At 46.3% G+C, this 15,621-nt stretch overlaps 1 protein-coding gene across 13 annotated transcripts in view; it reads left to right on the top strand.

Moving 5' to 3' along the window:
* The first annotated feature begins 809 nt into the window (after positions 1-809).
* Positions 810-15,621, top strand: part of ATE1 (arginyltransferase 1) — a 47,053-nt gene continuing 32,241 nt past the window's right edge. For 2 of the 13 annotated variants that reach the window (XM_075612097.1, XM_075612091.1), the window contains exons 1-5: positions 812-988; positions 10,227-10,290; positions 11,892-11,954; positions 12,423-12,526; positions 13,895-14,137. In XM_075612097.1, coding sequence (XP_075468212.1) covers positions 874-988; positions 10,227-10,290; positions 11,892-11,954; positions 12,423-12,526; positions 13,895-14,137 — 589 coding nt within the window. In that variant the 5' untranslated portion in view covers positions 812-873. Of the gene's footprint in view, positions 989-1,170; positions 1,581-10,226; positions 10,291-11,891; positions 11,955-12,422; positions 12,527-13,894; positions 14,138-15,621 lie in introns of those variants that run through there. The other 11 variants (XM_075612101.1, XM_075612093.1, XM_075612092.1 and 8 more) reach the window with 11 other exon arrangements.

Raw genomic sequence — 15,621 nt, 5'->3', positions numbered from 1 at the left:
GTTCAACTAGCAGTGCTATACAAGAACATTTTTCCAGCGACTGTAGCCTGACGTCGCCGGCACTGAGCGTAGCCTAATAATAATAATGATGGAGAGTGAATAAATAGAATACAATGAGCACTGGCAATTATCAATGGAATGAGAATGCATATAGAGAAATTGGATATAGGAAATGATGAGAATGATAGAACAGGAATGGGGGGGGGGGGGGTGGAATAGAATGTTTACAAGAAAAAGCGTGTGCATTCAATTTTGCAGAATGAAACCTTTAATATATGTGGGGCAAATGGAGAGAAAATAGAATAAACAGGAAATAGGGAAAATGCCATTGCCATAGGAAAGATAGGATGTGGAACATTGAATTGAGGGAAATAAGAGCGTCGAGGACATGTATAAGGAATGAATACATTTATATTCAGTTTTCCTGTCAGTGGTGCCTATTCCCGCACCCATCCCTTTAATATTGACTGCATTTCTTCTATTTTCGCGCAACACATTTACTGTGGTTATTTAAATAGCCCATCATATTCTGTATATCTATTTGTATTAACCCTCGTGCCTGAACCTGCAGCGAGATCGGTGATTGAAATGTGCATCCTCTGGCATCAAAGGGGGTTTCCCATAAGAAATGACCCCAAACAGCGTGATTTATTTGGAATCAGTAATACACCAGGGTCAAAGGGTGACTGCTTATGGGTGAGGTAATAACGGGTGAGGTAGCCAGCCATGCCTGCATGTTATGAAGTGTCACTGCCCAGTAGCAGAGCTTGGTGTCACGTGGGGAGGGGCATCTCTGTGTCACGTGGGGAGAGCTTTATCTCGTGCATAGGGTTTGGGTTTCCGGGGAAGGGGGTGCTTGCATTTGCCCCAGTGATGCTGTTCCCTGTTTATTGTGATACAGCAGGCATGTCCTCCATCATGGAGTACAGAGGACCCAGGACCGAGGCTGCCTGCGGGTATTGTCGGTCCTGGGGCAAAGCATCTCATGGTGAGTAGTTCACAAGATGTTCCCATCAGTTTGAGAAAGGGGTATTCATGGCAGTAAGTAACCCCCGCCCCCCCCCCCCCCCCTCAACGCGCCTTGTTTTTAATGAAGCTTGTTGCTATTTGTTCTGCTTTAGTCCTGCCCTGGTAAAGAACACTGGTGCTGCAATGACATGCGGGTAAAATGATGCCGAAATGAGCAGAGATTCGTCGGGCTGTAATATGTTTTGCACAGTAAACATAAATTGCCCTGACTTGACATGGCGTTCCCTGCTCTACCCGACAATGCCCTTACTAAACATGTCTCCTCCGTAATAACACGGCTCAGTGCTCGTAACGTGCAGGGAGGCTTCACTGCCCTCATCCAACATGGTGCGCTGTTGTGAAGTTCGATTCCCTAACTAAAGATGGCGGTCGCGGACCCATCCCCTCTGCCGGGGGCGCGCTCAGGTGTACGCGGTCCGAAGGTTGCGCTGCGGCCAGCGGGAAGATGGCGTCTGCCGGTGCGGGAGCCCCGAGTATCGTGGAGTACTTCGGAGGGGAGGATGGTAACCGGTGCGGGTACTGTAAGAGCGAGGCCGGTAACCTCTCCCACGGTAAGGGGACTCGGTGGCATTCTTCTTATCATTACATAGCGTAGCTCTGACAGTGCACACAGTGCAGGTGGGGGCTTAGGATGTGTTTACATTTGTATGCATGCATGCTAGATTGTAAGCTCTTCGGGGCAGGGGCTCCTTTTCCTAAATGTCACTTATTTCTGAAGCGCTTCTTCCAATTAAGTGTTATTTGTATTATTTGCTATTTTATATGATTATCACGTGTATTACTGCTGTGAAACACAATGTACATTAATTAATGGTGCTATATAAATAAAGATATATATATATATATATATATATATATATATATATATACTGAGTTAAGTTATGGTGAGTAAAAAAAGTGACAAAAACCCTCCACAGGAAAGCAAATATGCATACAGCTATATTTGCATATATATATATATATATATATATATATATATATATATATATATATATATATATATATATATATACATATATATATACACATACACATACACACACACACACACACGTACGTTTGGGTGTTTACATATATAAAGCAAATACAACTATCACTTGTGAGCTAATTGACATGTCTCACAGATCTGCAACCTGCCCTTCCCCATTATCTCACAACAAACAGCGCTTCCACTGCAGCCATGGATTCTGGGAAATGATCTGCAAATGAGCACACAGTGTCACCTTTTGCTTCAAACCAGTTTTAACCCTATAAGCTTATAGTAATAGTATAGTAATGCCTGCCATATTACACAGCTTTAGAAATAATGGGGAAAGGCAGGTTTGCTGACCTGTTTGAGACTTCTGAATGTGCTCACAGCTGATATTTTTATTTGCGGTATGCTATATGGTGGAGGGTTGTTGTCACTTTTACAAACACACACACACACACCTCCTTATTGAGATATAGGGGTGTAACAAGGGAATTCACGGTTCCGATTTGCCTAGGAGCTTCGTGCTGTGGATCTGCTAGAAAACATAAATCGAAGCAATACACTCAGGTATTCAGCAGCAATAAATAATTTTATTACAGAACAGATTGACGTATCGGTTCTAACTTGAACCCTAAATCGTGAGAGAATTTAGACGCTTGAGGCTGCCGCTGAGCGCGCGCATGCTTGAGAGCGGTGACATCACCAACTCTCCAAGTATGACCGCTCGGCTGTCCTTCTGCAATTTGCGAGCGTGAGTTGGGGGGTGTGGCGTTTAAGGCCACGTCCATAGCAGGGGAAGCCGCGCTGAGCCGTGCGGACGCTCCGTGCTGAGCCCCTGCATCCACAATGAGGATGTCTTTAGAGGGGGCTCACGCGTGCGTCCGCAGGCGTGCTGAGGAGTTGGATTTTTCAGCCTACAGCCAAGCTGTTTTTCAGCGCGCTGTCGGCTGAAAACGTCCAATCAGCGCGAAGCAGCGTCAACGTCACGGCGCCGTGACGTTGACGTCGGTGCGTCACGAGCGATTGGCCCAGTGAAGTCACTGCCCCGCCTCCCGATCGCGCCCGCTGGCTCGTCTGCATGTGCATGAAATCGCACAGGCTTCAGCAGGTGAGCCTCAGCGTCAGCGCGGTTCAGCACTGCTCCCATCTCTATGGACGTAGCCTAAGGGGTGTGTAATTGGCATGATTGGGACGTGTTATTGAAGGAACTATCGTGATGTAATTTTGGGTCATGTGACCATTCTGAGCGCTTGGAAATCAATTTTCCATGTCGCCCCAAGCGCTGAGCATTGCCGGGTGCACGTGCACACGAAGCGTCAGCATGGCCATGCTCATTAGATTACATTAAAGTGAGCGCGCCAAGCATGAGTGCAGTCAGCGGCAGCGTGGCCTCAGCCAGGCAGGGAACGGGCGCGCTGGTGCTCATGTGCTGTGCCCTGCTCGGCCGGGCGATTCGTAGCCAGCTAAGCGCGCGCTCGCCTGGGGGCACAGCCACGACGTCATGGAGCTGGTTCACCCACATTGGGCGAACCGCTCACATGACGCGCTTGCGAGCAGCAAATTCAAATTTGCCTGGCAAGCAGCTAAGCGCAGAGAAGGTGCTCATGCTGGCCACACACATTGTTGCAATGTGTCTCATCGTGGCGAGCGTGAGCTCGCCCGCTCAGCGCCACCCTGGAGGAGGCCTAAGGCCACGGACATGGTCAGCGCTTAGGTGCTGACCCGCGCTGACGCTCGACAGTGAGCCCCTGCAGCCGCAATGGGAGCGGCTTTAACAGGGGCTCGCGCACGCTTCCGCATGTGTGCGGAAGCATGCTGACTTTAACCCGACAGTGAAATTTTAGATTGACCGCTGAGTCCGCTCACGTGACCTCCAAAGCAACCAATGAGGAGAGGTGAGGGGAGCAGGGGGAGAGATGTGGACGGGAGCGGGGTGAGTTGGGGGGGGGGGAGAAGTGTCCCAAGGGGACGGGGGAGAGACTGCCTGCCAGCGGGGTGGGTGAGTTAATGTTGGGGGAGGGGGAAGTGTCCCAAGTACCGCCTCCCGCCTCGCAAGCGCGCTCACAACCTCGCCGGCCAGGCAAAAGCTCCTGCTTGCGCTGGCCAGGCACAGCATGAGCGCGCCTCAGCATGAGAGGCAGGAGTATGGACGCAGCTTGAGACAACTCAAAGTATGAAGAGATGTATTCTGGGTATTGCACGAAGAGTCAGGAAAAATAATGAATGGGTTCAAAACCAAATAGAAGTCTGTGACCTCATGACAAGGGTGCAGAAGTTAAATTGGCAGTGGCTCGGACATATCTCAAGAAGAAATTACCATCTTTTGGACAAAGATGGTACTCGACTGGATTCCAAAGGAAATAAAAAGACCAACGACCAAAAGTAACATTGGTTGGTGAAATCAGAAAATATGATGATATGTAATAGATCCTTGGGGAGGCCTTCATCCAGCAATGGATCAATAAGAGATGATGATAGATGTATATCAATCTATCTTGTTTTTAGACATAGACAGACAGGTGCACGGATACACGTGTTTGTATAGATCTGTTTTACATAGGTGCACACACTTAAACACACTGTGTATACTTCCAAACACACCGCAAGAAGACATGGCCACTGTTGGACAAAGATGGTATTCGACTGGATACCAGGAGAGGTTTAAAGACCAAGATGACCAAGCCCTACACCAACAGCTGCAAAAGTAAGATGGGAGGATGAAATCAGAATTTTTTTTTGAGCAACATGCAACCACAGTACCTGTAAGATCATTGGGGAGGCCTTCATCCAGCAGTGGATCGAAAGAGGCTGAAGATGATATGTTGTATCCACTGTGAAATCTCGGTTGTTCTTTAGGCTTGGCAAAGTCCAGGGTCTATTGCAGCCGACTAGTGAGTAGCTTCATAAAAATCTTTGAAGTGATTGGAAGTAAACTTATTAGTCTGTAGTTCTTGAGGCCTCTGCCTCTCTTTTTTTCCAGTGGATGAGGATAACTGGCATTCCATTGCTCTGGAATGTTGCTTTTCTTAAAGTAGCATGTAAAGAGTTTTGCAAGGATTTTCTTTTGAGATTGCAGTTGTAATTCCATCTTCCCTGGGAGCCCTCCCATTCTTCATGTCAAGATGCACGTACAAGGACTGCTTCATTCTAAGCAGCTCTTTAGCAGTCCAATGTGCTGACTGAAACACATCTCCATGGCCTATAAGAAGGCACCTTTCTCAGAACTCCTTGTTTCAGAACAGCTTTGATTGGTGGAGTGATATTGTGTTGCTCCCTTGCTTAATTACCTGCAACAACTATATTCTTTGATTTTCTGGTTCCTAATCCTAATGGCTGGCCTATGACTTCCCTCTGCCTGCTGTTGCCCTGATCCGGGTTCGTCCAACAATTCTCCTGCTTTCTGCCTGCCTCCCTGGCTGGCCTGATTACCTCTTGTGCCTGCTTCTCCCACATACTCTCCCTATCCGTGATTACCCCAGGTGACTACACTACTAACTCCCCTGTGGATATCATACTGAGCCTGATATATCATGGATTTTTTGTGCTTTTGACACTTATTCTGGAAGGACGCATGGTACATAATTGGTTTCTTCTTGCTCATCTTCTGATGGATTATGCCATGTTATGTGTTCTCGTACAATTTCATGTAGAAGTCCTCAACTCTTGGTCTTTTATTGTTGATCCATCTTGTTTGAGTACACTGGTTTTCTTCTCTCCAATCATCGCTGCTTTTGTCTTTAGCTTGATTGTCTTCACCATATTACGGTTACATTTTCTCACATCTTCAGTTATACGTTTGCGGATTGCCTTGCACAGCTCTGCAAATTCAATTGCTTTGTCTCATCCAATATTATCTTATCCTGTTTTTTATTGGCAATTCCTCCAGTTTTTTTTTCTGTGAACCAATTAAAATCTTCCTAAGTTTAATCTTCATAATTGTTTGTGCATGCATTTTTAGCAAGCTGAAGCAATTTTTATTGTTTATTTTTAAAAAAAATTTTCTAGTTCTTTTTGAAATTCTCTGTTGTTGACGTTGATTTTTGTCTTTTTTTAATTAGTTTTCTTCTTTCAGTCTTCGCATTGAGATGTAATTGGCAGCGAACCAATTGGTGGTCACTCCTTGTAGTACTGCACAGTCTTTAATCACGTGTTTCCTGTTGGCTAGGATATAGTCCATTTCATCCTTGTTGCCAAGTTCATTTTCTTTTTGGATTCTTCTTGAAGAATGAATTCATGATGTAGAGGTTTTCACATTTTGCAAATTCTACCAATCTGTCTCCACGTTTGTTCCTGTTATCGTAACTATATTTAACGACTGAGTCCATGGTCAGCGCTTATCCACTGACCCGTGCTGACGCTTGTCAGTGAGCCCCTGCAGGCGCAATGAGAGCAGGTGTGCGGAGGCGTAGCAGACAATACATTTTTAGTTTGCGCGCTGACGGGAGCGGAGGGCCGGTCACGTGAGCGGTTCGCCCAATGAGGGCGAACCAGCTCCGTGACGTCACTGACCCACCCCCAGACACGCCCCCTGACGGCGGGCAGACTAAGGCCAGGGAAAGCACCCGCTTTCCCTCAGCCTCCGCACGCCTGATGTCTCTGTGGGCTCAGTCTTAGGCTTCGGCCAGGGTTCCTGCTGGCATGCGGAGGCGCGCTGAGGCTCAGGGAATGCGGGTGCTTTCCCTGGCCTTAGACAGCGCGGCGTCCGGGGGCGTGTCGGCGGGCGGGCCAGTGACGTCACGGAGCTGGTTCGCCCTCACTGGGTGAACCGCTCACGTTTCCGGCCCTGCACTCCGGCGAGCGCTGAAATTTAAAATTCTGCTAATACCTACGCTTCCGCGCGCTTGCGGAAGCGTAGGCGAGCCCCTACTAAAGCCGCTCTCATTGCGGCTGTAGGGGCTCACAGGTAAATACAAGCGCGCCTCAGCATATGCGCTGACCATGCCCGAGGCCCTAGTCTTTCTGCTGAGCATCAATCTTTGTATTGACATCTCCCATGATGATCTTGAGTTGACCATTTCCTTTAAGTTGTTTGATTTCATGATAGAAGTCTTCCACTTCATTATCTGCGTGGCTTGATGTTGGGGCATGCACTTGGATTATTTGAAGCCTGTATCTGTCAACTGAATGAAGATTCTGGCTGCTCTTTCATATGAGCTTTCATACTCCACTGTATTGTTTCTCCATCTCTTGAGAGGAAGCCTACTCCCCTGATTCTACTACTTGGACTGTAAGCTCCTCAGAGCAGGGACTCCCTTTCCTTAATGTTACTTTTATGTCTGATGCACTTATTCCCATGACCTGTTATTTATACTATCTGTTATTTATTTGATTACCACGTCATTTGCATGTTGGCCAATGCCTTTCCAACTTTAGCTGGGATGTATGTATGTATGTATGTATCTGGGCGCCTAAAAATCCCCCTCCCCTAGCGTCTGTGCTATACGCAGTGATGATTGACCTGATGGACCGGTCGTCCCCGCTGCTCAGTGAGGAGAGTGGGGGTCGGAGAGCAAACGGCAGGATACGTAGGCGGAGCTAGTCAGAGCTGGGAGCACGGTCGGTGTGTCTGTGTGTGTGTGTGTCATTGCTACACACTGACATACACACAGTGAAATAGAGCCGACAACGAGTGGGAGTTATGCGTGCACCTAACGCTGGCTCCTTAAAATGTTATATCGAAGTATTTTGTATTTTTGCGTGTGTGCGTGTGTGTGCGCACACATACATACACATTATGTAATGTGTCTATAATAATAGATGTAACATGCACATGCCAAATGTCCATTTGAGTGCTCCTGACATGCATGTACAGTATAGCTGGCATAGTCGCTCGCATGAAGAGGCCTATTATTGGCCCAGCAAAGGCACATACAGCTGTCAGGGCCCAGGAGCCAGGGAAAGTGATTCTGACTTCATTGAAGTGAAGAAGGTTGAGCAGCCGTATCGGTCCTTTCTTCCATGTGGTAAAAACCTATACACGATGAAGAGCTTCTCCTTATCCCTCCTTTGTTATTTTACCACATGACTTTATCGAGTGACCTATGAGGAAGTCTCACAGGTCAGACATTGCAACGTGGCTGGTTGCTTTAAACGGCACCTGACTGCTCATTATAGATCAAATGTGCTTCATCTCCCCTAAATCTTCACTTAGGCCTGGGACATAGTAGGTTGATCAGCGCTGGGCAGTGCTGACGCTCACCTGCTCACGAAGGAGATTTTTTTTGTCCCTGCATGAGCGTCAGCGAGCGCGCTTGTGTGCAGGGTGGGAGGCGGGCATGGAGGCGGGGCTAGGGCGCCACGTCACGGCGCCGACGTCACGGACTGCCATTGGCTTCTGGCAGTCACGTGACCGGCCCTGCGCTTGCATGAGCGGCAAATTTCAAATTTGCCTGTCTCCTGCATTTCCACGCGCCTCCGCACGCCTGCAGAAGCGCCCTCTAAAGTCGCACTGATAGGGATAATGTTTCCCCTCAGCGTGGTTCAGCGCTGCTCACCCTACTATGTCCCAGGCCTAAGATTATAAAATCTTTAGTTCACAAATACCTTCTTCTAGTGTTGGATTAATATACTGGCCCTTGCTTTGACATTGTAAATACCAGAGTTTGATAGGCTTTTTTTTAAACCCATATTGTGACCACCTGCAAACACCCTGAGCCATATCCAAAAATAGATTCATGATTCTGGTGGTTTTAACTACCAATATCTTGGAAATGTGCCCCTGAATTAATGCACAGTCTGCTGTGTGATGGTGATGTAGTCCTGGGTTCCAGCTTTTTTCCATGTGTGCCACCTGGATTATTTTTAGTTTTACTTACCTGAAGCGAATGTCCCCCATACCTGCAGACCTGCTCCATGGTAACCCAACCCCCGGGGATTATCCGCTTCCCCAGATACCAGGACTGGCCAGAAATGCACAAACTCGACTATTGTACACACACACACACACGTCCGTACTCGCTCGGGCAGCCATTAGAAAGTTTGAACATCATTGAGATGACTTTTGCAACTTTTTATTGTTTTGTCCGTGGTCATATTTGTAGTTTTTGTATCAAGCACCGGCACAAGAAAATGGTTGTTTCCGGGGGTCAAAGGACCACAGATCTGGTGGATCCTCCGGTTCATGTAAGATTCTATATATCAAAGGCGATTGTTGCTTTAACGTGTTGTGATTCTGAAAGTTATGGTGCATTGCTCTGCATCTTCCAGCCCTGCACCAAAGATAAGTCCTGTACTAGATACATTTATAGTAATTCTTAAAATGTGTGTGTTTCTTTGCAAACATCTACACCTGTTGAAGTGATCTAAGGGCCCCCACCCCCCCAGTCAAAGACTTAGCCTCCAATTGAGCCACCTGTGCTGGGGCTGGTGAGAAAAGCGTAAATAAAAAACACAATCTGAGGGTTATTATATCACAGAATAACACGTGAATTTATTTAAATCATGTGCACATAGGAGACAGCTTCAAAACAAAAGCTCTCTTGCAGATAATACGGTATAACATACATTTATACCCAAAAACTAAAGCTCCCTCCCTTTATGCGTGTCACTAAATATTACATCATTTTGTAATACATAACAATACTAAAATTGATGTAAGTTTGTAATACATAACAAACTGAATAAATGTATGTAAGCTAAAAATCATTATGGGGTTAAATGTGATGTTTTCTGTTCTGCCACCTGACATATAAGTATGATAAAAAGTTCCACTGTAAAGAACCTGAACTTATCTTAGACCGCTAACGTGGCCTCTCATTATTTTCTGGCCTGTTTACACTTTCATTTGTAGCTGGTTGGACAAGAAAAGATACACAAAACCATCAGCTAGGAGCGAAAAACATTCCTTTGTCTGGTTCACACGTTTGTTCACAGACATTTCTTCACGTAGAAAAATGACGCACAAGACTTACAAAGACAAGACAAAATGGCGGACAAAAGTAGTCAAAACAAAATGGCTTTTTAGACCCTAATGCTGTTTACGGCAAACCCCCTAATGTCTCAACTTTGTCACTGAGATATCCTGAAAGCCTGACCTGTTGGGGGGGCTTGAGGACTGGAGTTGACCACCCCTGTTCTAAATGGTAATGTTTGACACTGACTAATAATGGATGGGATAGAGAGAATTCATCATACGGAAGGAGGGGGGACATTAGCCGGCTGGGCATTCGTTTTGTGTTCCTTACAAGCAAACAGACGTTAAAGGTTTTCTTTCTCCTCCTTCCAGGCATGTGGGCGCATTCCCTCACTGTCCAAGATTACCAGGACCTGATAGATAGAGGATGGCGACGGTAAGCGGCGCGGGGGTTGTGACAAGTCTGGATCCAATCATTTCCTGGGCCTCTTTGGCTCTTTTTAAAGTTGTGTTTAATCATTGTGTCCCAAATAATGACATCTCACAGTTCTTTTGTTGTATCTAGTGCACTTTGTTTGTCTTCCCATCTACTCCCTGCCCATCCCTTTCCCTGACTGAATCTGCAGTCCCTATTGTTTGCCTTTCCCTGGCTTCATCAATGCCCTTCTTTAGGTAGAAGAACTCCCGTTCCTCTCTTCTCAGTTGCTCTGTATGAGCCGAATACACAAGAGATGCTTACGTCACATGATGTTGATGGCAGAGTTTAAAATCTGCCTGTAGGCCATTAGATGAGGCATCTGTTATTAATGATCTGGCCGATACTGTGTGTTACAAAAACATAACCACAATGTGATTTCCAATGAGGTAAAAAAAAGAAAAAGATGTATACATGCACCTCTAGAAATGTTTCACACTATGTACAAACAGAAAGCAGCGAGGAAAAGCCAAACCCTGAAGTCTCCTGTAAAGGAAGAGGGCTACCCATGCTTGGAAATAGTCTCAAAGTTTGATTCACACAGACTTTAGTTGTGGCCTTTAAAGCAGCAAAATATATAGCAGTGCGTGATTTTATTAAAAAAAAAAAATAATAATGACAAGGTTGAAGCAGGGGTTCTCCGTAGCTAAAGAACCTTAATTTCAGCTCTGGGAACTCCCTGCTTCCAGAGATGCTTACCTCCGTAGAGGTACCGGTATCTGTTGCACAGCTTCTTTGTTACCGGATCCAAATCGATAACTGAACAACAGAAAAAAAGTGTGCGCTCCGCAGTGTGAAAATGTAAGCACATGTAATCACACGGCTAAGACAATTGCTCACCTGACAAGATAAAAGAATAAATTCAGCATATATACAAGGCAGGGTTTGCTACCAGCGGCCCAGGGTTGCATACAGGCGTCTTCCAATGTCCGCAGAGGTCGGTGCCCAAAGTGACATCCACACGCAGTCCCTAATAGTTCTCACAAGGGCTCAGTGTTGTTCTTTCCGGCAAACGTTTTTCCTCCCCTGGGTACTCCAGCAGTTTCAGCACAGCAACAGAGTGACGTCGGCAATGTAAGAGCGACCGGACACCCAACACGTTTCGTCACCTATGACGTGACTTCAGGGCGAAAAACGTTTGCTGGAGGGAACAGCACTGAGGCCTTGTGAGAACTATTCAGGCACAGTGTGTGGATCTCGCTTTGCGCACTTACCTTTGTGGATATTGGAAGACAGCTGGTAGCAATGGTATATATGCTGAATTTATTCTTTTATCTTGTAAGTGAGCAATTGTCTTAGCCGTGTGATTACATGTTCTTACAGTTTTACACATTGGAGCGCACATTTTTACCCTGTTTTGTGTGTGTGTGTGTGTGTGTGTGTGTGTGTGTGTGTCACACACACTACTATGTGTTAGTTAGGTGGTCCTCCAAACTATTTTTTAACATTGAAGTCGTCAGCGAGGGGCTCAAATCTTTTATTAGAAACAGAATAACTACACAAACTGAATGTAGTTGGTTGGTATGAAAGCACCCAGCGTCCTGTAATGTTTCTTATTTCAGGAGTGGGAAGTATGTGTATAAGCCCTTGATGAGTCAGACCTGCTGCCCCCAATACACCATCAGGTAAGCTGAATATTCAGTTTGCATGACCAGTGTTGGGTGCCTTATTAACTCTTTCAGTGCTTTTATGGCTTTCCTGAGACCCTGGTAACGTACCAAGTACGGCACAAACGCTCGTTTTTTAGGGGGAAGCTCGGGCTACCCCGCTCCAGCAGTCGCATCGGCCTGATCTGAACCGGTGGAGCCCCCCGCACTTCTGTTTTCAGCCGCTGTGGGGCAGTGGCGATCACATGATTAGAAATGCCCGAGGTCTGGTGTCGCCGGGCCTCTGGCACTGTAAATGTTAATTGGCAACCCTTTGAGTGGCCTTTAGACCGGAAAAATGTAGTTACATTGTCAGCCCTCAAGGTCCTTTAAACTCTCCGGGCAGGATTGTGGGGTGGCAGATAGGATATCGTGGGATGCATGCATTCCAAACGCATAGAGGCTGTGGGGAGGAAGGGGTTAAAAATCACGACTCTTTGTTCCTAGGTCGGCGGCTTTAAATTTTCAGCCCAGCAAATCCCACAAGAAAGTGCTGAAGAAAATGCTGAAGTTCCTTCAAGTGGGAGAAGTGTCTCATTGCAAGAACGACGGTGAGAAGGAATATTAACCCTGGGCTTCCCATGCCTAGATCAGGCTGTCTGGCAGCCGGGCACGAAAAAGGGGCTGAAATGTTGACCATTTGTTATTAACCATTGCTTTGCCATGCGGGGTTGACCCCCTCAAACAGCAAAAGGGTGAAGGCAGGGGTGGCCAACTCGGTCCTCAATGGCCACCAACTGGTCAGGTTTTGAAGGTATCCCTGCTTCGGCACAAGTGGCTCTTCAGCACCAGAGTCACCTTTGCTGAGGCAGGGGTAACCTGAAAACCTGACCTGTTGGTGGCCATTGAGGACTGGAGTTGGCCACCCTGAGTTAAGGGTTTGCTTGAAAATGAAGCCAATGAGGAGAACATATATTGCACCTCAGTTGTAGGAGATTGTCTCTGACTCGGAGATGGAGTCAGTAACTGTAGTGTGCAGCTGTGGGTGGTGGGCCAAGACAAACTGCAAACCTGCTCCCCTATTCCAGGGCTGGCCTCATTTCTTCCAGTCTTGCCTGAAGGATATACATATATGACCACCCATAACTGACATTCATAAAAAGACTTGTAACATTTAACATCATTATATTCATGGTATTTATTGTGCTTTTAAATATTTAAGGCATTTATACTCTTAGATTTAATGGGGGTTTTTTTTTATTATATATATATATATAATCAAAGTCGCAAATTTGTGTATTCGACATCATGGGATAGTGTAACATCGCCTCTGGGATCGTAACACCCTATTTTCAATGCACTGGTGTGCGCCAACACAGCCAGAATGAATCCAGATACTAAAGCAGTTCTTTCAAATAGTTTATTCGTTTTTATTCATGAGTATTCTAAAATGTATGCTTGTATCCTTTATCACAATTTGCAGCAGAAAAACTCAAGGGGCTGCACTTTAAAGTAAAATTACAGCATTTTGTTAGAAACTTGTGGTAGGTGCACAAATGGACCTCATATTGTCTTAATATGCCTGGTATTGCTTTGTAATAATGCCCAGATTTAACCCACAGATATTTTAGGCTGCAATGGACTTACAATATATAACATCTCCTAATACTCTTCTCTTTTGTAGCACAGTATAAAATATTGGATTGGTGCCGCAAAGCTGAACACCACAGAGTTACAAAGGCTAGAACCAATGAATATTTAATCACCACTGCCATCACCACTGGCAACTGCTTTATCATGTGTTGCCTTTAAACTTTTGGTTGAATGAAAACCATTATTCTTATGTAGATCTCCATGAGCAGCTGACTTCTACTAGTTAGATCACAGGTTGGAAGCAAAATTGTGGGAATTTAGCATTTTGAGACGCAGTGAGAAAAAAAAATGGGGGTGCAGTAGTGTGAATTAATGTCTGCTTCCAGGAGAGCCGATGGATTCTCAGGCCGGGAACCCTATTACCTGTAACGTTTCCATTAAAGACAAATCTGAGATTCCCGAGAAGGAGCTGAAACCACTGAATACCGAGCTTCAGGAAACGGAGAATGACCACCAGCCCCCGGCGAAAGACTCAGAGTGCCACTGTAGCCCTGATGTTGGCGACGGGAAAGCAGATTGCGGACAAAGTACTAATGTGGAGACTGTTATCCAGTCAGCTCCAAAACCAGGTTTGTGGGCTGGTTGAGAAACGGTCAGACCGTTAATGATGCTGGCTGACTTAATGACGTAATACAGCAAAAATCCGCTGACATAATCTGGGGATTGTCTCGCCCCCTTTGTGTGCCCAGCCTTCCGTTCCAAAGTACTGGGAAGGTGGACCTCCATTCCCCTGGCATTTTCTTTTTAGTAGGGAACATGACTGCAGAGCTGGGGGTTATGTGGGCCATCAGTACTGCTACCTTTCTTCATACTCGCTGGCATTGCCAGGTTGGGTACCCATTCCTCACTGTTCAAATGGTGTGAGACAGTTGAGTTTCTCCCCATCACTTGCCCCGTTTGTTCTGTAAAACCACCCTGGCGTGGTTAAACGTTCTCATGCACACATGCTTCAGTCACTGTCACGGGTGCTCCTCCTTCTTTTTTTGTGTCTGTATTGGCAGATGTTTGGTGCCGTGGGAACCTCCTCTCTCTAGCTGTTCTCTCTGTTGTTTATATTCACTTCTGTGCTGCCTGAGGGGCCTGCATGGCTTGCTTTTTCACCAGAAAACCGATATGGAATGTGGGGGTACTGGAAGGATCACGGATTGAGCTGGTGTCGGCTCTGTGCATGATAATGTAGTAGATTGTGGAAGTGCATGATAATGTAGTAGTAACGCAAGTCTTGATACTGGCGTTATGGGACCTTTATCACAGCTTTCAACTCTCCCACAGGGGTTGGCTTCCTGCTCTGGTCTCATTCCTGCACTATCCCTTCAAATAATCGGTGTGACGGTAGGGGTAGATTTGGTTGCTTTGAATAAAGGTTAAGCCCGCCATTACCCCACCTGTCAATAATATGTAGCTATATACTGTGCCCATGTTGGGCTGATGTGTTGTGTAGCCTGGTTCTAGCACCTCAGGGACCAGGGGTTAACTTTGTGTTCAGGATGGAATGTTGCACGTTTCATGTAACACAACATATGTGGCATTTAACCCTCCCTATGTCTGTCCATGGTGTCACCACGGGTATAAAAGATGGGGAGGGTGGCCCCAGTTATTGCCAGTTCCAATCATAGGTCCCAGAGTTCCTGGGTTCCTGTTGTGCCTGTTGGGGTTTCGGGTAGCAGTAGGAGCATAACAGGGACAACTTCCTAACGGAGGTCCCCACACCAAGGACTGTAGGGTGTTCCCCAGCCTGGTGACTATGTCTGTGTTGGACAGTTGTGGGACACTATTTTCCAATAACTTCATTTTGATTAACTCTCTAGTTCTGTCTGGCGAGTTGGTCCCTGGTGTGTTAGTCCTGGTCTCCCGTGACAATAGGAACCAGCACCTCCTTTTTTCTGTTTATTTTACATGTAAGGGGGCAGATCCCAGGCTAAGCAGCAGCTTAACATGTCTAGGAGGCACGGGTGGAGTATTTGAGAGGTTGGCTTGACTGCACACTGCGTATGTATATCGCCATATCCATGGACGATGTTATTCGAAGTGGGGAAACCATTACATTTGGAAG

This window comes from Ascaphus truei, chromosome 8 (assembly GCF_040206685.1).
Source record: "Ascaphus truei isolate aAscTru1 chromosome 8, aAscTru1.hap1, whole genome shotgun sequence".
NCBI classification, from domain to species: domain Eukaryota; kingdom Metazoa; phylum Chordata; class Amphibia; order Anura; family Ascaphidae; genus Ascaphus; species Ascaphus truei.
The sequence above is the reverse complement of the archived record's forward strand: the minus strand, read 5'-3'. Positions and strand labels throughout refer to the sequence as shown.